The sequence below is a fragment of the Entelurus aequoreus genome, linkage group LG08 (assembly GCF_033978785.1).
Source record: "Entelurus aequoreus isolate RoL-2023_Sb linkage group LG08, RoL_Eaeq_v1.1, whole genome shotgun sequence".
Taxonomy (NCBI): domain Eukaryota; kingdom Metazoa; phylum Chordata; class Actinopteri; order Syngnathiformes; family Syngnathidae; genus Entelurus; species Entelurus aequoreus.
Window position 1 is genome coordinate 62,321,026 of NC_084738.1, and position 20,044 is coordinate 62,341,069.

Here is a 20,044-nt window from a genome sequence, read left to right on the forward strand (position 1 = left end):
AGCCTGCCATGTGCTTTTTGGCCTTCATTTTTGGTACTTTTCAACCTGCAACGAGTGTAAAAAACAAACAAACAAAAAAAAAAAAAAATCATGTACGTGTGGAAGAAGCCTTCGTCTTCCTCTTCCTCGCCTAAGCACCGATGCACATTTGCAAACTGGTCACACACACACACACAAACTCACACACACACACACACACACACACAGACACACACACACACACAGAGAGAGTAAAGCCGCTTCCTTTCGAGTGGCTTTATGTGTTTTCAGCTTGGTTGACGTTTGTCGCGTCCTCACGGCATAAAAAACATCAGCCTTGAGGGGTGTGTGTGGTGTGTGTGTGTGTGTGTGTGTGTGTGTGTGTGTGTGTGTTGGGGCGAGGGGGGGGCTCTTTTATCATGGAAAACGCCTGTGTGCTTTAAGGGGGGGTTGAAGAAGGAGCGCAGGAATAAAAGTCATCCATGGCAAACTTTACAGGATGCTACACTCCCCTCGGCCACTAGGGGGGTGGAACTTGAGCAGCCATGCAGAGTCTTTCTGAAACCAGAGGCGGCGTTCTTGCAAAAAAGTCCAGCGCTCGTTCGTCTCCGGGGGCGACAAACTCCGGCGAGCTCGCCGTCCTTTCGTCCCCTCTTTGTCCGCCGCCGCTTTATCCTCACTCGTTTCTTCTCCTCCTCTTCCTCGCGTGTGCTTGAGTTTGTAGCGTCGTAAGAAAAACAGTGGCATGCTGTAAAAGTCGTACACGCTGTACAGGAAAAATCTATACTTTTTTTTTTTTTTTTTTTTTAAAGCTTCTGGTACATCCAAAGAAATCATTGAAAATAATTTACCGACGGAAATAAAAAGACGTAGAAATTTTCAATTGCACTGTTTTTTTGTTTTTTTTTCTATATATAATATTCTTCTTCTTTATATATATATATATATATATATTATTATCGTCTTTTTTTACCATTTGTGTGAACACATGATAGGAATCTATTTTGCATGGACAGCCGGAAAAAAAGAACGAAAAAAATATGTTTGCGTTAAATCACACGTGTAGGTTGATACCACAAAGAGAGGCTACGGTGCACAAAAAGTGCTGAGTTAGCGTCTGCAAGTTGGAGCGGCGAGATCCTCCATTTTTTTCATTTTTTTTTTTAGCCCCGCCTCACCTGGTTCCACTCCACTTCCTGCCATTCTTGCGCTCGTTATCGGGACGCCAAACGTTGTCAGCTCGTCGGAGAGCGTCGCGACGGAAAATGGTGCGAGTGAGAGGTCGTCCGGCGCTGTTATCGGACTGGTTTGCGCCAAAGGATGGGGATTCGTCCAAAAAAAAAAAAAAAAAAAGGACTCTTGCGCTGATTAAGCAGCTCCAGTGAAGAAAAGAAAAGGGGCGGAGCAAAAAAAAAAAAAAAGAAAAAAAAAGTCCACTCCCGTGCCTTCATTTGCTCTCCGGGTCGCGCGTGGGCCGTATCTTCATCTCGGAGAACTTGAGCGAGTACTGCCAGCCCGTCCACGAGGACCACTCGATGCCGTCGGCGTAGGACGTGTGCTGCCCGCGCAGGTACTGGCCGTTCAGGTTGGACGTGTGGCAGTTGCGGTACCACCAGGCGCCGTGGTAGAAGGAGGCGCAGTTGTTCTCCGAGTGGTCGTTGTCGCGGTCCTTGGTGGTGAACTTCATGCCGTTGTGCTTCAGGAGGGAGTCGCCTGCGGTGGTTACATAACAAATAGGTATTTACTATTATTATATGATTAAAAGTGGTGGAAATATTTCTATTATACATCATTTTCCGGAGCATAGGGCGCACCAGACTATAAGGCGCACTGCCGATGAATGGTCTATTTTTGATCTTTTTTCATATATAAAGCGCACCGGATTATAGGGCGCATTAAAAGAGTCCTATTATTATTAGGGCCGGAAATGTGTCCCGTGAAAAAACGTCCGACCGGAACTTTCCAAAAACTAAAGTTATTTGGGTGAATAATGTCAACTCACTACACCGGTATGTTTTAGCGCTTTCATGGCGAGTTTACTGACAGATATAAGTAAGAACTTTACACTACTTTATATTAGAAATGGATGAATGTCCCATAACAAGAAGATAGAGAAAAAGAAGAAGCTTAATAACTACGGAGTCGGCACGGACTACAAAGGCGGACGCACACAATTTTTCAGGATTAATGCAGATCCCAAATACAGATCAGCAGGTACCAGAAGGTAAGAAAAGTTGCTTTTGCATAATATTGCGAAACAAAACGCCAGATAATATGTCTTACCTTATACACACACCATAATAATACTCCTATGTTTAATGCGCCGGCAATCCATCAAGCGGTGTGGCTTCAAAGCTTACCAAAGTCGTACTAAAACATTTTGATAGATTTTTGAACGCCGTGTGTAATGTTCTATATTCTCAATGGAACATATAAAATGTTGGTGTTGTTTACTTGAGTCATATTGCCATCATATTGCAGTCTACATGTATCTCTTATGTGTGACTGCCATCTACTGGTCACACTTATCATTACACCATGTACCAAATAAATATGCTTCGAGGTCGGTAAGCAAAACCAGAATTATTCCATACATTAGACGCACCGGGTTATAAGGCGCACTGTCGAGTTTTGAGGGAAAAAAAAGGTGGACCGCTCGCCTGTGCATCAGTTGGGGACGTCTCTGCGCTGCAGACCCGTCTCTGCTCAAAATGGTCTCCTGCTGGCCCCACTATGGACTGGACTCTCACTATTATGTTAGATCCACTATGGACTGTTCTCTCACTTATATGTTAGATCCACTATGGACTGGACTCTCACTATTATGTTAGATCCACTATGGACTGGACTCTCACTTATATGTTAGATCCAATATGGTCTGGACTCTAACTAATATGTTAGATCCACTATGGACTGGACTCTCACTTATATGTTAGATCCACTATGGTCTGGACTCTAACTAATATGTTAGATCCACTATGGACTGGACTCTCACTATTATGTTAGATCCACTATGGACTGGACTCTCACTTATATGTTCGATCCACTATGGACTGGACTCTCACTTATATGTTAGATCCACTATGGTCTGGACTCTCACTTATATGTTAGATCCACTATGGTCTGGACTCTAACTAATATGTTAGATCCACTATGGACTGGACTCTCACTATTATGTTAGATCCACTATGGGCTGTTCTCTCACTTATATGTTAGATCCACTATGGACTGGACTCTCACTATTATGTTAGATCCACTATGGACTGGACTCTCACTATTATGTTAGATCCACTATGGACTGGACACTCACTTATATGTTAGATCCACTATGGTCTGGACTCTCACTATTATGTTAGATCCACTATGGACTGAACTCTCACTATTATGTTAGAGCCACTATGGATTGGACTCTCACTATTATGTTAGATCCACTATGGACTAGACTTTCACTATTATGTTAGATCCACTATGGACTGGACTCTCACACTATATTGTTAGATCCACTATGGACTGGACTCTCACACTATATTGTTAGATCCACTATGGACTGGACTCTCTCACTATTATGTTAGATCCACTATGGACTGGACTCTCACTATTATGTTAGATCCACTATGGACTGGACTCTTACTTATATGTTAGATCCACTATGGACTGGACTCTCACTATTATGTTAGATCCACTATGGACTGGACTCTCACTTATATGTTAGATCCACTATGGTCTGGACTCTCACTAATATGTTAGATCCACTATGGACTGGACTCTCACTATTATGTTAGATCCACTATGGACTGGACTCTCACTATTATGTTAGATACACTATGGACTGGACTCTCACTTATATGTTAGATCCACTATGGACTGGACTCTCACTATTATGTTAGATCCACTATGGACTGAACTCTCACTTATATGTTAGATCCACTATGGTCTGGACTCTCACTTATATGTTAGATCCACTATGGTCTGGACTCTAACTAATATGTTAGATCCACTATGGACTGGACTCTCACTATTATGTTAGATCCACTATGGACTGGACTCTCACTATTATGTTGGATCCACTATGGACTGAACTGTCACTATTATGTTGGATCCACTATGGACTGGACTCTCACTATTATGTTAGATCCACTATGGACTAGACTCTCACTATTATGATAGATGCATATGGACTGGACTCTCACACTATATTGTTAGATCCACTATGGACTGGACTCTCACACTATATTGTTAGATCCACTATGGACTGGACTCTCTCACTATTATGTTAGATCCACTATGGACTGGACTCTCACTATTATGTTAGATCCACTATGGACTGGACTCTCACTTATATGTTAGATCCACTATGGACTGGACTCTCACTTATATGTTAGATCCACTATGGTCTGGACTCTCACTAATATGTTAGATCCACTATGGACTGGACTCTCACTATTATGTTAGATCCACTATGGACTGGACTCTCACTATTATGTTAGATCCACTATGGACTGGACTCTCACTTATATGTTAGATCCACTATGGACTGGACTCTCACTATTATGTTAGATCCACTATGGACTGAACTCTCACTTATATGTTAGATCCACTATGGTCTGGACTCTCACTAATATGTTAGATCCACTATGGACTGGACTCTCACTATTATGGTTAGATCCACTATGGACTGGACTCTCACTTATATGTTAGATCCACTATGGTCTGGACTCTCACTAATATGTTAGATCCACTATGGACTGGACTCTCACTATTATGTTAGATCCACTATGGACTGAACTGTCACTATTATGTTGGATCCACTATGGACTGGACTCTCACTATAATTTTAGATCCACTATGGACTAGACTCTCACTATTATGTTAGATCCACTATGGACTGGACTCTCACACTATATTGTTAGATCCACTATGGACTGGACTCTCACACTATATTGTTAGATCCACTATGGACTGGACTCTCACACTATATTGTTAGATCCACTATGGACTGGACTCTCACACTATATTGTTAGATCCACTATGGACTGGACTCTCTCACTATTATGTTAGATCCACTATGGACTGGACTCTCACTATTATGTTAGATCCACTATGGACTGGACTCTCACTATTATGTTAGATCCACTATGGACTGAACTCTCACTATTATGTTAGATCCACTATGGACTGGACTCTTCACTATTATGTTAGATCCACTATGGACTGGACTCTCACTTATATGTTGGATCCACTATGGACTGGACTCTCACTATTATGTTAGATCCACTATGGACTGAACTCTCACTATTATGTTAGATCCACTATGGACTGGACTCTCACTATTATATTAGATCCACTATGGACTGGACTCTCACACTATATTGTTAGATCCACTATGGACTGGACTCTCACACTATATTGTTAGATCCACTATGGACTGGACTCTCTCACTATTATGTTAGATCCACTATGGACTGGACTCTCACTATTATGTTAGATCCACTATGGACTGGACTCTCACTATTATGTTAGATCCACTATGGACTGAACTCTCACTATTATGTTAGATCCACTATGGACTGAACTCTCACTATTATGTTAGATCCACTATGGACTGGACTCTCACTATTATGTTAGATCTACTATGGACTGGACTCTCACTATTATGTTAGATCCACTGTGGACTGAACTCACACTATTATGTTAGATCAACTATGGACTAGACTCTCACACTATATTGTTAGATCCACTATGGACTGGACTCTCACTATTATGTTAGATCTACTATGGACTGGACTCTCACTATTATGTTAGATCCACTGTGGACTGAACTCACACTATTATGTTAGATCCACTATGGACTGGACTCTCACACTATATTGTTAGATCCACTATGGACTGGACTCTCACACTATTATGTTAGATCCACTATGGACGGAATTCTCACGATTATGTTAGATCCACTATAGACTGGACTCTCACACTATATTGTTAGATCCACTATGGACTGAACTCTCACACTATTATGTTAGATCCACTATGGACGGAATTCTCACTATTATGTTAGATCCACTATGGACTGGACTCTCACTATTATGTTAGATCTACTATGGACTGGACTCTCACTATTATGTTAGATCCACTGTGGACTGAAGTCACACTATTATGTTGGATCAACTATGGACTAGACTCACACTATTATGTTAGATCCACTATGGACTGGACTCTCACACTATATTGTTAGATCCACTATGGGCTGGACTCTCACCATTATGTTAGATCCACTGTGGACTGGACTCTCACACTATAATGTTAGATCCACTATGGACTGAACTCTCACTATTATGTTAGATCCACTATGGACTGGACTCTCACACTATTATGCTAGATCCACTATGGACTGGACTTTCACACTATTATGTTAGCTCCACTATGGACTGGACTCTCACACTATTATGTTAGATCCACTATGGACTGGACTCCCACTATTATGTTAGATCCACTATGGACTGGACTCTCACTATTATGTTAGATCCACTATGGACTGGACTCTCACTATTATGTTAGATCCACTGTGGACTGAACTCTCACTATTATGTTAGATCCACTATGGACTGGACTCTCTCACTATTATGCTAGAGCCACTATGGACTGGACTCTCACACTATTATGTTAGATCCACTATGGACTGAACTCTCACTATTTTGTTAGATCCACTATGGACTGGACTCTCACTATTATGCTAGAGCCACTATGGACTGGACTCTCACTATTATGTTAGATCCACTATGGACTGGACTCTCACACTATTGTGTTAGATCCACTATGGACTGGACTCTCACTATTATGTTAGATCCACAATGGACTGGACTCTCACAGTATTATGTTAGATCTACTATGGACTGGACTCTCAGTATTATGTTAGATCCACTATGGACTGAACTCTCACTATTATGTTAGATCCACTATGGACTGGACTCTCACTATTATGTTAGATCCACTATGGACTGAACTCTCACTATTATGTTAGATCCACTCGACGTCCATTGAACCGGTCGCCCTAGGGGTAGGGGGGTCCCCACATCTGCGGTCCTCTCCAAGGTTTATCATTGTCCATTGGGTTGAGTTTTTCCTTGCCAGATGTGGGATCTGAACCGGAGATGTCGTTGTGGCTTGTGCAGCACTTTGAGACACTTGTGATTTAGGGCTATATAAGTAAACATCGATTGATTGATTGATTGATCTGGCGTTTATTTTTGCAATATTGTGCAAAACCAACTTTTCCTACCTATTGGTCCTTGCTGATTGTGTATTTGGGATCTGCATAAAGTCCCGAGAATTTGTGCGCGTCCGCCATTGTAGTCAGTTTTTAAAACATAATCTATGCAACATTTTGACCAAAGAACCACCATTAGTGAAGTGAAGTGTGAATTATATTTATATAGCGCTTTTCTCTAGTGACTCAAAGCGCTTTACATAGTGACAACCCAATATCTAAGTTACATTTAAACCAGTGTGGGTGGCACTGGGAGCAGGTGGGTAAAGTGTCTTGCCCAAGGACACAACGGCAGTGACTAGGATGGCGGAAGTGGGGATCGAACCTGCAACCCTCAGGTTGATGGCACGGCCACTCTACCAACCGAGCTATACCGCCCCATTACATGTAGAGATGCATTTATCGGCCGATAATATCGGCAGTTCCGATATTATTGGCCGATAAATGCTTTAAAATGTGATATCGGAAATTATCGTATCGGTTTCAAAAAGTAAAATGTATGACTTTTTAAAACGCCGCTGAGTATACGGACGTAGGGAGAAGTACAGAGCGCCTATAAACCTTAAAGGCACTGCCTTTGCGTGCCGGCCAAATCACATAATATCTACGGCTTTTCACACACGCACAAGGGAATGCAAGCATACTTGGTCAACAGCCATACAGGTCACACTGAGGGTGACCGTATAATCAACTTTAACACTGTTACAAATATGCACCACACTGTGAACCCACACCAAACAAGAATGACAAATACAGTTCGGGAGAACATCCGCACCGTAACACAACATAAGCACAACAGAACAAATACCCAGAACCCCTTGCAGCACTAACTCTTCCGGGACGCTACAATATACACCTCCCCGCTACCCCCCTCACCCCACACTTCAACCCCGCCCCCCACCCCAACCCTGCCCACCTCAACCTCCTCATGCCCTCTCAGAGGGAGCATGTCCCAAATTCCAAGCTGCTGTTTTGAGGCAGGTTAAAAAAAATAATGCACTTTTCCAATTTATTTTGGAAAACCTTGTTACATTGTTTAAAGCATCCAGCGGGGCATCACAACAAAATTAGGCATAACAATGTGTTAATTCCACGACTGTATATATCGGTATCGGTTGATATCGGAATCGGTAATTAAGAGTTGGACTATATCGGAATATCGGATATCTGCAAAAAAAACATTATCGGACATCTCTAATTAGAAGATATATTATCCGGCGTTTATTTTTGCAATATTATGCAAAACCGACTTTTCCTACCTATTGGTCCCTGCTGTTGTGTATTCGGGATCTGCATAAAGTCCCGAGAATTTGTGCGCGTCCGCCATTGTAGTCAGCCTTTCAAACTAGAGTTGTCCGATCATGGATTTTTTGCCGATATCCGATATTCCCATATTGTCCAACTCTTGATTACCGATACCGATATCAAACCGATACCGATATATACAGTCATGGAATAACACATTATTATGCCTAATTTTTGTTGTGATGCCCCGCTGGATGCATTAAACAATGTACAAGGTTTTCCAAAATAAATCAACTCAAGTTATGGGAAAAAAATGCCAACATGGCACTGCCATATTTATTATGAAGTCACAAAGTGCATTATTTTTTTTAACATGCCTCAAAACAGCATGCTTGGAATTTGGGACATGCTCTCCCTGAGAGAGCATGAGGAGGTTGAGGGTGGGCGGGGTTGAGGTGGGTCGGGTAGGGGGTAGCGGGCGTGTTTATTGTAGCGTCCCGGAAGAGTTAGTGCTGCAAGGGGTTTTGGGTATTTGTTCGGTTGTGTTTATGTTGTGTTACGGTGCGGATGTTCTCCCGAAATGTGTTTGTCATTCTTGTTTGGTGTGGGTTCACAGTGTGGCGCATATTTGTAACAGTGTTAAAGTTGTTTATACGGCTACCCTCAGTGTGACCTGTATGGCTGTTGACCAAGTATGCCTTGCATTCACTTGTGTGTGTGAAAAACAGTAGATATTATGTGACTGTGCCGGCACGCAAAGGCAGTGCCTTTACACTAGAAGTCCCAGCATTTTTCTGTCTACCTAGAAGAACCCAGAGAGGGGTCATTTGGCCCGACGCTTTTCCCGAATACACTAATCACTCATTTTGTTATGGTAATGAGGCTGTTAGGGGCAGTTTGTGGGGTGAGGCGGTCACACCTTACAGGCAAGACAGGTAACGGCCAAGACAACTTTTCCCGTCCAAGACTCGCTGCTGTTTCCTACAGTACATTGCATCTAAACCAGACAAGTTTGGGATCAAGTTCTGGGTGGCGTGTGACTTGAAAACCAAATACGTCTGCAACATCCTCCCATATCTTGGCAAGGACGACACTCGGCCTCGTGGGGAGAGAGTGTCTGAGAGTGTAGTCATGAGGCTGATGGAACCATTCTTGGACAAGGGCAGAAATGTTACCACGGACAATTTCTTTACATCACTGTCACTTGCAAAACGACTACTTCTTTCTTGTTGATCCTTTGTTGATCCTTGCAAAAACACACACAACCTACCTCAGAACTAAAGCTTGAGCTGTAAGGTCCCCTCCCCCACACAGGCTCAAGTGGCCCCTGCCATGTGCCACTAACAGCCACATTTTCATAACAAAAGGAGTGTCCACAGGGGGACTAGGGTCAAATGACCCTCTTGTGGTTTCTCTGGGACTTCTAGTGGCGCTCTGTATTTCTCCTACGTCCGTGTACACAGCGGCGTTTTAAAAAAGTCATACATTTTACTTTTAAAAACCGATACCGATAATTTTCAAACCGATACCGATAATTTCTGAGGCATTTATCGGTTGATAATATCGGCAGTCTGATATTATCGGACATCTCTATTTAAAACATAATCTATGCAACATTTGGACCAAAAGAACCACCATTACATGTTATGTAGACCAGTGGTCCCCAACCTTTTTGTAGCTGTGGACCGGTCAACGCTTGGGGGGGGGGGGGCATTTTTTTTTTTTTTTTTTTTTTTTCCATAAAGAAATACAATCATGTGTGCTTACGGACCGTATCCCTGCAGACTGTATTGATCTATATTGATATATAATGTATATATTGTGTTTTTTTATGTTGATTTAATATTTTTTAAAAAAATAAAGATAAAAATAATAATAATAATAATTTCTTGCGCGGCCCGGTACCAATCGCCCGGTGGTTGGGGACCACTGATGTAGACCACAAGGAAGTTTTTTTAAATGTAGACAAAAAAACAAAAACATATTATGTCCCCTTTAGTGCGCCTTATGGTGGGAAAAATACGGTACAAGCTGCCATTTTCGAAAAAATAAAATAAAATAATAGCAAGGGAAGCTTTTGTTTTGTAACTGCATGAAGTTTAGGTAGGTGAGTCATTTATTTACTTTACTTTCATTCACCTACTTTCCCCCTGCGGTCCATCCTTCACATCTGTCCCCATTCCCTACCTAAAGGTTCTGCAAATTGCCTTTTTTTTTCCCCCCTTTCTCAGGGTTTTGTTTATGCTGTCAATTAGAATGCAGTTATTTAGTCATGGTGATGCGGGGTGAGGACGCATGCATTAAAGATGCTGGGAACCCATCTCAGGCAGGTCAATGTATGCAAACACTGACATCTTAGCTGTGTGTTGAAGGTGTAATATCCAATTATAGGGCTCATTAATGATGATTTATTTTTAAAATGCGGTGGTTTGCACACCCCCTGCACCGTCTTTGCACGGCCAAGTACCTGCGTTGCCCGAATAGTCGCCCACGGTCAGCGGGTAGCCGTCGTCGTCCGGGTCCACGGAGAAGAGGCCCACGCCGAAAGTGCCGTACTGGGCGAACGCCGTGCCGTTCTCAAAGTCCTCCAGGTCGATGCGCAGCTCGTAGTTGCCCTGGATGGACAGGGCGTGGATCTGCTTGAGACCTGCGAGAGGGGGGGCGAGAAGGGATTTAAAAAAAAAAAAAATGCACTCGTGTTTAAGCGTGCACACCAAAAATAGCACAGGTGTCAGAACATAAAGGTACAATAGTGGAGTGTTTTGGTCCCTCTAGGTGCTATCTGCACGCCAGTGTCCCAGCTGCCTAATTAACAGACTCTAAGTTAACTTCTCCCGAAAAGTGGGAGAGACCGTAAAAGTTAAGCAAAGGTGTAAAAATGCAATAATGATGTGCCTTGATCCAAGGCTGCAGGGTAGAAGACTGTCTCCTTGGTCTCTCAAGGTGCAAATCTACACTAATGGACTCATTAATGGACTCCAAGCCAACCCTTTGTAGCATTCTCGCGGCCAAAAAAAGTACAAAACCCAAAACCAGTGAAGTTGGCACGTTGTGTAATTCGTAAAATGCTGGACGTTCCACGTCTTGCTGAAATAAGCAGGGGCGTCCATGATAACGTTGCTTGGATGGCAACATATGTTGCTCCAAAAAACCTGTATGTACCTTTCAGCATTAATGGTGCCTTCACAGATGTGTAAGTTACCCATGTCTTGGGCACTAATACACCCCCATACCATCACAGATGCTGGCTTTTGAACTTTGCACCTATAACAGTCCGGATGGTTCTTTTCCTCTTAGTTCCGGAGGACACGACATCCACAGTTTGACACGTGGACGCGTCAGACCATAGATCAGTTTTCCACTTTGCATCGATCCATCTTAGATGAGCTCGGGCCCAGCGAAGCCGTCGGCGTTTCTGGGTGTTGTTGATAAATGGCTTTGGCTTTGCATAGTAGAGTTTCAACTTGCACTTACAGATGTAGGACTCTGGATTCTCACTGTTATGTTGGATCCACTAGGGACTGTACTTAGAGGGGGGGTTATCCACATATGCGATCCTCCCCAAGGTTTCTCATTGTCATTCACATCGACGTCCCTTGTGTGGGCTCTGTGCCGAGGATGTCGTTGTGGCTTGTGCAACCCTTTGAGACTTTTGTGATTTAGGGCTATATAAATAAACATTGATTGATTGATTGATTGATGTAGCGACAAACTGTAGTTATTGACAGTGGTTTTCTGAAGTGTTCCTGAGCCCATGTGGTGATATCCTTTACACACTGATGTCGTTTTTTTGATGCAGTACCGCCTGAGGGAATCGAAGGTCCGTAATATCATCGCTTACGTGCAGTGATTTCTCCAGATTCTCTGAACCTTTTGATGATATTACGGACCGTAGATGGTGAAATCCCAAAATTCCTTGCAATAGCTGGTTGAGAAATGTCGTTCTTAAACTGTTGGACAATTTGCTCACGCATTCGTTCACAAAGTGGTGACCCTCGCCCCGTCCTTGTTTGTGAATGACTGAGCATTTCATGGAAGCTGCTTTTATACCCAATCATGGCACCTACCTGTTCCCAATTAGCCGGTTCACCCGTGGGATGTTCCAAATAAGTGTTTGACGAGCATTCCTCAACTTTCTCCGTTTTTTTTTGCCACTTGTGCCAGCTTTTTTGAAACGTGTTGCTGGCATCAAATTCCAAATGAGCTAATATTTGCAAAAAATAACAGTTTGAACGTTTAATTATCTTGTCTTTGCAGTCTATTCAATTGAATATAAGTTCAAAAGGATTTGCAAATCATTGTATTCTGTTTTTATTTACCATTTACACAACGTGCCAACTTCACTGGTTTTGGGGTTTGTGCAATGAACTACAACAGGGGCCGCATGGAGGAAAATCTATTCCCACGTGGGCCAGACGGGTATAATCATGGCATAATAACTTTAAAATACCATCACGACAACTTCAGATTGTTTTCTTTGTTTTACTTTGGCCGAAAATACTGAAAATGTGCACATCACAAATAATCCTCCTGACAAAACACTTCAAGTTAGTAAACAATTCTGAGGGGGAAAAAAATGGTGCAGTTTCAACAACACCCTTAAGAACACAATGAAATTAGACTTAATCTCAGTGTTTCTACAAACCAATTAAACTTGAAGTCACAGCCCCGCTATGATTGAACACAAACAAAATGAAGCATAAATAAAAACGCTTGTATGTATCAACTACCTCATTTGTCATTTCCACTGTTGGCTTTCTTTAAATTTGCATGGAAGAAAATCATTTTCACAGAACTATATCAACGTGTCTCATCCAGCATTTTAAGTGAGGTTACCACTTACCTTGCTTGGTATGCTTGCTCGCCTCGGTATAAAGTATTTGCTTGCCTAACAGAATTGCTATTGTGACGTCCAATGGACACTTTTAGAACAGCAGTTTCTTTCATTTAAAAATGCAGCTCAATTTTACATTTAGCAAACTCCTCTCGCGATTGAACCTTAGACTTAGACTTAGACTAACTTTAATGATCCACAAGGGAAATTGTTCCACACAGTAGCTCAGTTGCAAAGAAAAATGCAGGTATAAAATAGACAAAAAATGTACCATAGTAGCAAAATATAACATATATGTAATCGTCTAAATTATTCCTAACAAGAAGACAAAAGCTGTCTTTGAGACCTACCAAGAAGAAGGCTCGTAAAACTCCACTGTGTAAAGGGGAAAGCCACATGAAGGGTTATCTGTTTTCTCTCATGTATGGTAATCAACAGAAAGATATTGTTCTAACCCAAGGGCTTCAAAGCGGACAGATGGCAGGATTTGCCCAATTTCCAGACGAACTCTTTTTGAACTATTTTATGGACCTCTTTTTGGACTATTTCACAAACTCTTTTTGAACTATTTCATGGAATTTTGAACTGACCTTTTCTGTGAATTGTTTACGACCTTTTCTGTGAACTTTTTGCGACCTTTGTCCTTTGGAAACAGCGGTGGCCATGTGGTCGGGGAGGGTCCAAAATAAAAGAAGGAGGCGTGCAATCTTTTGGCAGAGCGTGCTGAGATACTGTACAAGGGTACAGTGTAAAGACAACTCTCCTCAATATTGAGTCCAAATTGAATTTTGTCTCTGTTTGATTCTTTGCTTCGTGTCTTGTTTAATAGATGTCATCAGTGTTTGAACCTGACAGTAATATTTTATATTGCTACTACCTGGCCGCATAATTGACATCCCTGAACTACAAGAAGGAAAAAAAATGCAGGATGTTTATATGGATGCGTTCTCCAACGTCTAACATTGAAACATTGGAACGATCAGGTCTTTCATTGCTTCATAGGAACCCAACAAACTCCGCCGGTACCACTGGTACCATATTTTGTTACCTTTGTTGCACGTGACTTCACGTCCGGTTGCTGACTCAGCACCGGCTAAACCGGGGAAATAAGCACTCAGCCGCATTGGCTACAGCAGTGTTTTTCAACCACTAGTGTGCCGCGAGATATTGTCTGGTGTGCCGTGGGAAATTATGCAACTTCACCTAATTGGTCCAAAAAATATTTTTTTGCAAATTAATAATTAGAATAATGTGCCGTTGTCTAGTGCAATGTTTTTCAACCTTTCTGGGTACGTAAAAGGTATGTAACGCTTAAACCAAAAATGAAAAAAAGGCAAGTGCCACTAGGAAAAGGCACTGGAGCATAGGGATGGCTATGCAAAACAAAAGTAAAACTGAACTGGCTACAAAGCAAACAAAAACAGAATGCTGGACGACAGCAAAAACTTACAGCGTGTGGAGCGGAGACGGCGTCCACAAAGCACATCCGTACATGACATGACAATCAACAGTGTCCCACAAGGAAGGATAGTGTAAGCACAACTTAAATAGCCTTGATTGCGAAAACAAAGCAGTTGCGGGCAATAGAACTCAAAGCAAGGCGTGAAGCTGATACAGGAGAACACCAACAAAACAGGAAAAGTCTCCAAATTAACAGCGCAAGACAGGAACTAATGCACTACACACAGGAAACAACAACAAACTCAAAATAAGGAATGACAACATGGTGGAGTTTCATTTTTTAACCTTTTCTGCTGGTGGTGTGCCTCCGTATTTTTTTTAATGAAAAAAATGTGCCTTGGCTCAAAAAATGTTGAAAAACACTGGCCTACAGTACCGTATTTTTCGGACTATAAGGCGCACTCAAAATCCTTTCATTTTCTCAAAACTCGACAGTGCGCCTTATAACCCAGTGCGCCTAATGTAGGGAATAGTTCTGGCTGTGCTTACCGAGCTCGAAGCTATTTTATTTGGTACATGGTGTAATGATGAGTGGGGCCAGTAGATGGCAGTCACACATAAGAGATACGTGTAGACTGCAAGATGACGCCAGTAAACAACACCAACATATTAAATGTTCCATTGAGAATACAGAACATTACACACGGCGCTCAAAAATCTGTCAAAATGTTTTAGTACGACTTTGGTAAAATTTGAAGCCGCACCACCTGATGGATTGTCGGAGCATTACAACTACCATGGTCAGACGTACTGTGCTTCAACATACGGGTATTGTTATGGTGTGTGTACAAGGACCCCAATATTGAGACATTAACCGCCGTTTTGTTTCGCAATATTATGCACAATCAACTTTTCTTACCTTCTGGTACCTGCTGTTGTGTATTTGGGATCTGCATAAGTCCTGAAAATAGTCAATAAGCTCCTTCTTTCTCTCTATCTTCTTGTTGTGGGGCATTAATCCTCTGTTGTTGCCATTTCTAATATACAGTAGCGTAGAGTTCTTACTTATATCTGTCAGTAGGCTCGCTATGGAAGCATTAAATATACGAGAATATTCAAAGTTGGAAACTTTCCATGGGAATTAACGGGAATATATGGGAATTAAAGTTAAAGTTAAAGTTAAAGTTAAAGTACCAATGATTGTCACACACATTTGACCCATTCCCTTGATCACCCCCTGGGAAGTGAGGGGAGCAGTGAGCAGCAGGGGTGGCCGCGCCCGGGAATCAATTTTGGTGGTTCAACCCCCAATTCCAACCCTTGATGCCGAGTGCCAAGCAGGGAGGTGACGGGTCCCATTTTTATAGTCTTTGTTATGACTCGGCCGGGGTTTGAACTCACAACCTACCGATCTCAGGGGCGGACACTCTAACCACTAGGCCACTGAGTAGGCCTAACGGGAATTAACGGGAATTAATGGGAAATTAATGGGAATAAACATTGAATGCAACATGCTAGATTATTAGCTAAAACAACCCGATTTAATGAAAATTCAGTAGAATTTCAACTCTGCACTGTGCATTCCTCCATCACATGTACAGTGCATTCTTCCATCACATGCACAGATAATTCCCAGCATGCTACACACTACAGCAAGGCCCATTGAGGCCACACTAGTATTTGAGCCCAAGGACTTCATCCAGTCAGGTAGGTTTTGATGATATTACTGGGGTAAATATATTTGATCTATGGTATTCAAGTTTAATAGAGGTGTAATTGCTACTCAGAAGTGTAAGAAAACTCGATATAGTAACTAGACTGATCATGATCTGGGAGACAAACAAGGGAGAACGAACAGAAGACCAAACCAAGGAGAATAATACTTAAACACAAACACGGAATATGACATATCATAACAGATACAATCCTAGGGATGAACATCCCGATCTGGGTCAGGTGACGCAAACCCTGATTGACTTTTGACACCTCTGTCCTCGAGCTTACAGTGGACTCCATTTTTGTACACCTCGGGGTAGAAGCTCCACCTTAAGGCTAATTGCTGGTCTCCGAAGTAACGGTTTGTACTTTTTCTAGGGCCAAAGATCAAGGGTACAGAAACAGAACCTTCGAGGGAGCCAACCCACGAATGGACTGTATAAGGACAACAAAGTCCTTTCGTAGGACCAAACAGTCAAGTGTGACAGGAATGTCGTGCCACTAAAGGTACACGGATCATTTCCAAGCGTACACGCATGAGAGTCTTGGTGACGCATGATTAGTCGGAACCGTCTCCGTGCTGATGGTGACATTCATTATCGGAGGGAGCCGACTCTCTGGCGGCTCCACTTCACAACCGAATGTCAAACCATCTTTGTCGTCGCTTCTCCATCTTGAAACGAGAGCGAAACAAAAGGATTTCTCCTGGAACACCTGCTGTGCCGGAGTGACGCTTCCCAGGGCGGGTTCACCTCTCAAAGACGCCAGAGGAACTTAAACCCCGGATTCTTCAAAGGCAACATCCAAGGCGGGAAAAGAAAACCTCTCCTTGCGAGTTTGTTTGGTTGCAGCTTCTAAAAGAGCGATGGGAAGCTGCCATTCAGAGGCGAACATCTCCATCAACTTTCATTCCTATACCGCCCACAGCCACCAGGGGGATCTTTACATGATATCTTTTATGACAAAGGTGGCAAACTAACAGCCCGGGGGGCCACATCTGGCCTGCCATGTCATTGTACGTGGCCCGCGAAAGCCTGGAAATAATGTGCAAACCGTATTTTTCGGACTATAAGTCTCAGTTTTTTTCATAGTTTGGCCGGGGTGTGCGACTTATACTCAGGAGCGACTTATATGTAACACATTACCGTAAAATATCAAATAATATTATTTAGCTCATTCACGTAAGGGACTAGACGTATACGATTTCATGGGATTTAGTGATTAGGAGTGACAGATTGTTTAGTAAACGTATAGCATGTTCTATATGTTATAGTTATTTGAATGACTCTTACCATAATATGTTACGTTAACATACCAGGCACGTTCTCAGTTGGTTATTTATGCCTCATACAACGTACACTTATTCAGCCTGTTGTTCACTATTCTTTATTTATTTTAAATTGCCTTTCAAATGTCTATTCTTGGTGTTGGCTTTTATCAAATACATTTCCCCCAAAAATGCGACCTATACTCCAGTGCGACTTATATATGTATTTTTCCTTCTTTATTATGCATTTTCGGCCGGTGCGACTTATACTCCGGAGCGATTTATACTCCCAAAAATATGGTACATGCGTACATACATACGTACATACATACGTGCATACATACTTACATACATACGTGCATACATACTTGTATACATACATGCATACATATGTACATACATACGTGCATACATACGTGCATACCTACATACATACATACGTGCATACATACATACATACATACATACGTGCATACATACATACATACGTGCATACATACGTGCATACATACGTGCATACATATGTGCATACGTGCATACATACGTGCATACATACGTGCATACATACATACATACATACGTGCATACATACATACATACATGCATACGTGCATACATACGTGCATACATATGTGCATACATTCGTGCATACATATGTGCATACGTGCATACATACGTGCATACATACATACATACATATATACATACGTGCATACATACATACATACATGCATACGTGCATACATACGTGCATACATATGTGCATACATTCGTGCATACATATGTGCATACGTGCATACATACGTGCATACATACATACATACATATATACATACATACATACATACGTGCATACATACATACATACATGCATACATACGTGCATACATACGTGCATACATATGTGCATACGTGCATACATACATGCATACATACGTGCATACATACATACATACGTGCATACATACATACATACATGCATACGTGCATACATACGTGCATACATATGTGCATACATTCGTGCATACATATGTGCATACGTGCATATATACGTGCATACATACGTGCATACATACATACATACATACATACGTGCATACATACATACATACATGCATACATATGTGCATAAATACGTACATAAATATGTGCATACGTGCATACATACGTGCATACATACATGCATACATACGTGCATACATATGTGCATATGTGCATACATACGTGCATACATACATACATACATACATACATACATACATACATACATACATACATACATACATACATACATACATACATACATACATACATACGTGCATACATACATACATACATACATACATACGTGCATACATACGTGCATACATACGTGCATACATATGTGCATACATACGTGCATACATACGTGCATACATACATACATACATACATACATACATACATACATACATACGTGCATACATACATGCATACATATGTGCATACATTCGTGCATACATATGTGCATAGGGGCATACATACGTGCATACATACGTGCATACATACATACATACATACATACGTGCATACATACATACATACGTGCATACATACGTGCTTACATACGTGCATACATACGTGCATACATACGTTCATACATATGTGCATACGTGCATACATACGTGCATACATACATGCATACATATGTGCATACGTGCATACATACGTGCATACATATGTCATACATACGTGCATACATACGTACATACATACGTGCATACATACGTACATACATACATACGTGCATACATATGTACATACATACGTGCATACATACGTGCATACATACATGCATACATATGTACATACATATGTGTATACATACGTGCATACATACGTGCATATGCATATATGCACATATGTATATGTGCATACATACGTGCATACATACATACGTGCATACATACATACGTGCATACATACGTACATACATATTGTATTTTTCGGACTATAAGGCGCACTTAAAATCCTTTCATTTTCTCAAAAATCGACAGTGCGCCTTATAACCCGGCGCGCCTAATTGTACGGCATGATTCTGGTGGTGCTTACCGACCTCAAAGCTATGTTATTTGGTACATGGTGTAATAAGTGTGACCAGTAGATGGCAGTCACACATAAGAGATATGCCAGTAAACGACACCAAAACTTTAAATGTTCCATTGAGAATATAGAACATTACACACGGGGCTCCAAAATCTGTCAAAATGTTTTAGTACGACTTCGGTAAACTGTGAAGCCGCACTGTTTAATGGATTGTCGGCGCATTAAACATACGAGTATTATTATGGTGTGTGTA

General features: G+C 41.7%; 1 protein-coding gene across 2 annotated transcripts in view; it reads right to left on the reverse strand.

Annotated features, from left to right (window-relative positions):
- Nucleotides 1-339: 339 nt before the first annotated feature.
- The window catches only part of fibcd1b (fibrinogen C domain containing 1b), a 404,668-nt gene continuing 384,963 nt past the window's right edge, over nucleotides 340-20,044 (reverse strand). For both annotated transcript variants that reach the window (XM_062057018.1, XM_062057017.1), the window contains 2 exons: nucleotides 10,956-11,135; nucleotides 340-1,692 (listed from right to left, as the gene is read on the reverse strand). In XM_062057018.1, coding sequence (XP_061913002.1) covers nucleotides 1,427-1,692; nucleotides 10,956-11,135 — 446 coding nt within the window. In that variant the 3' untranslated portion in view covers nucleotides 340-1,426. The remainder of the gene's footprint in view (nucleotides 1,693-10,955; nucleotides 11,136-20,044) is intronic.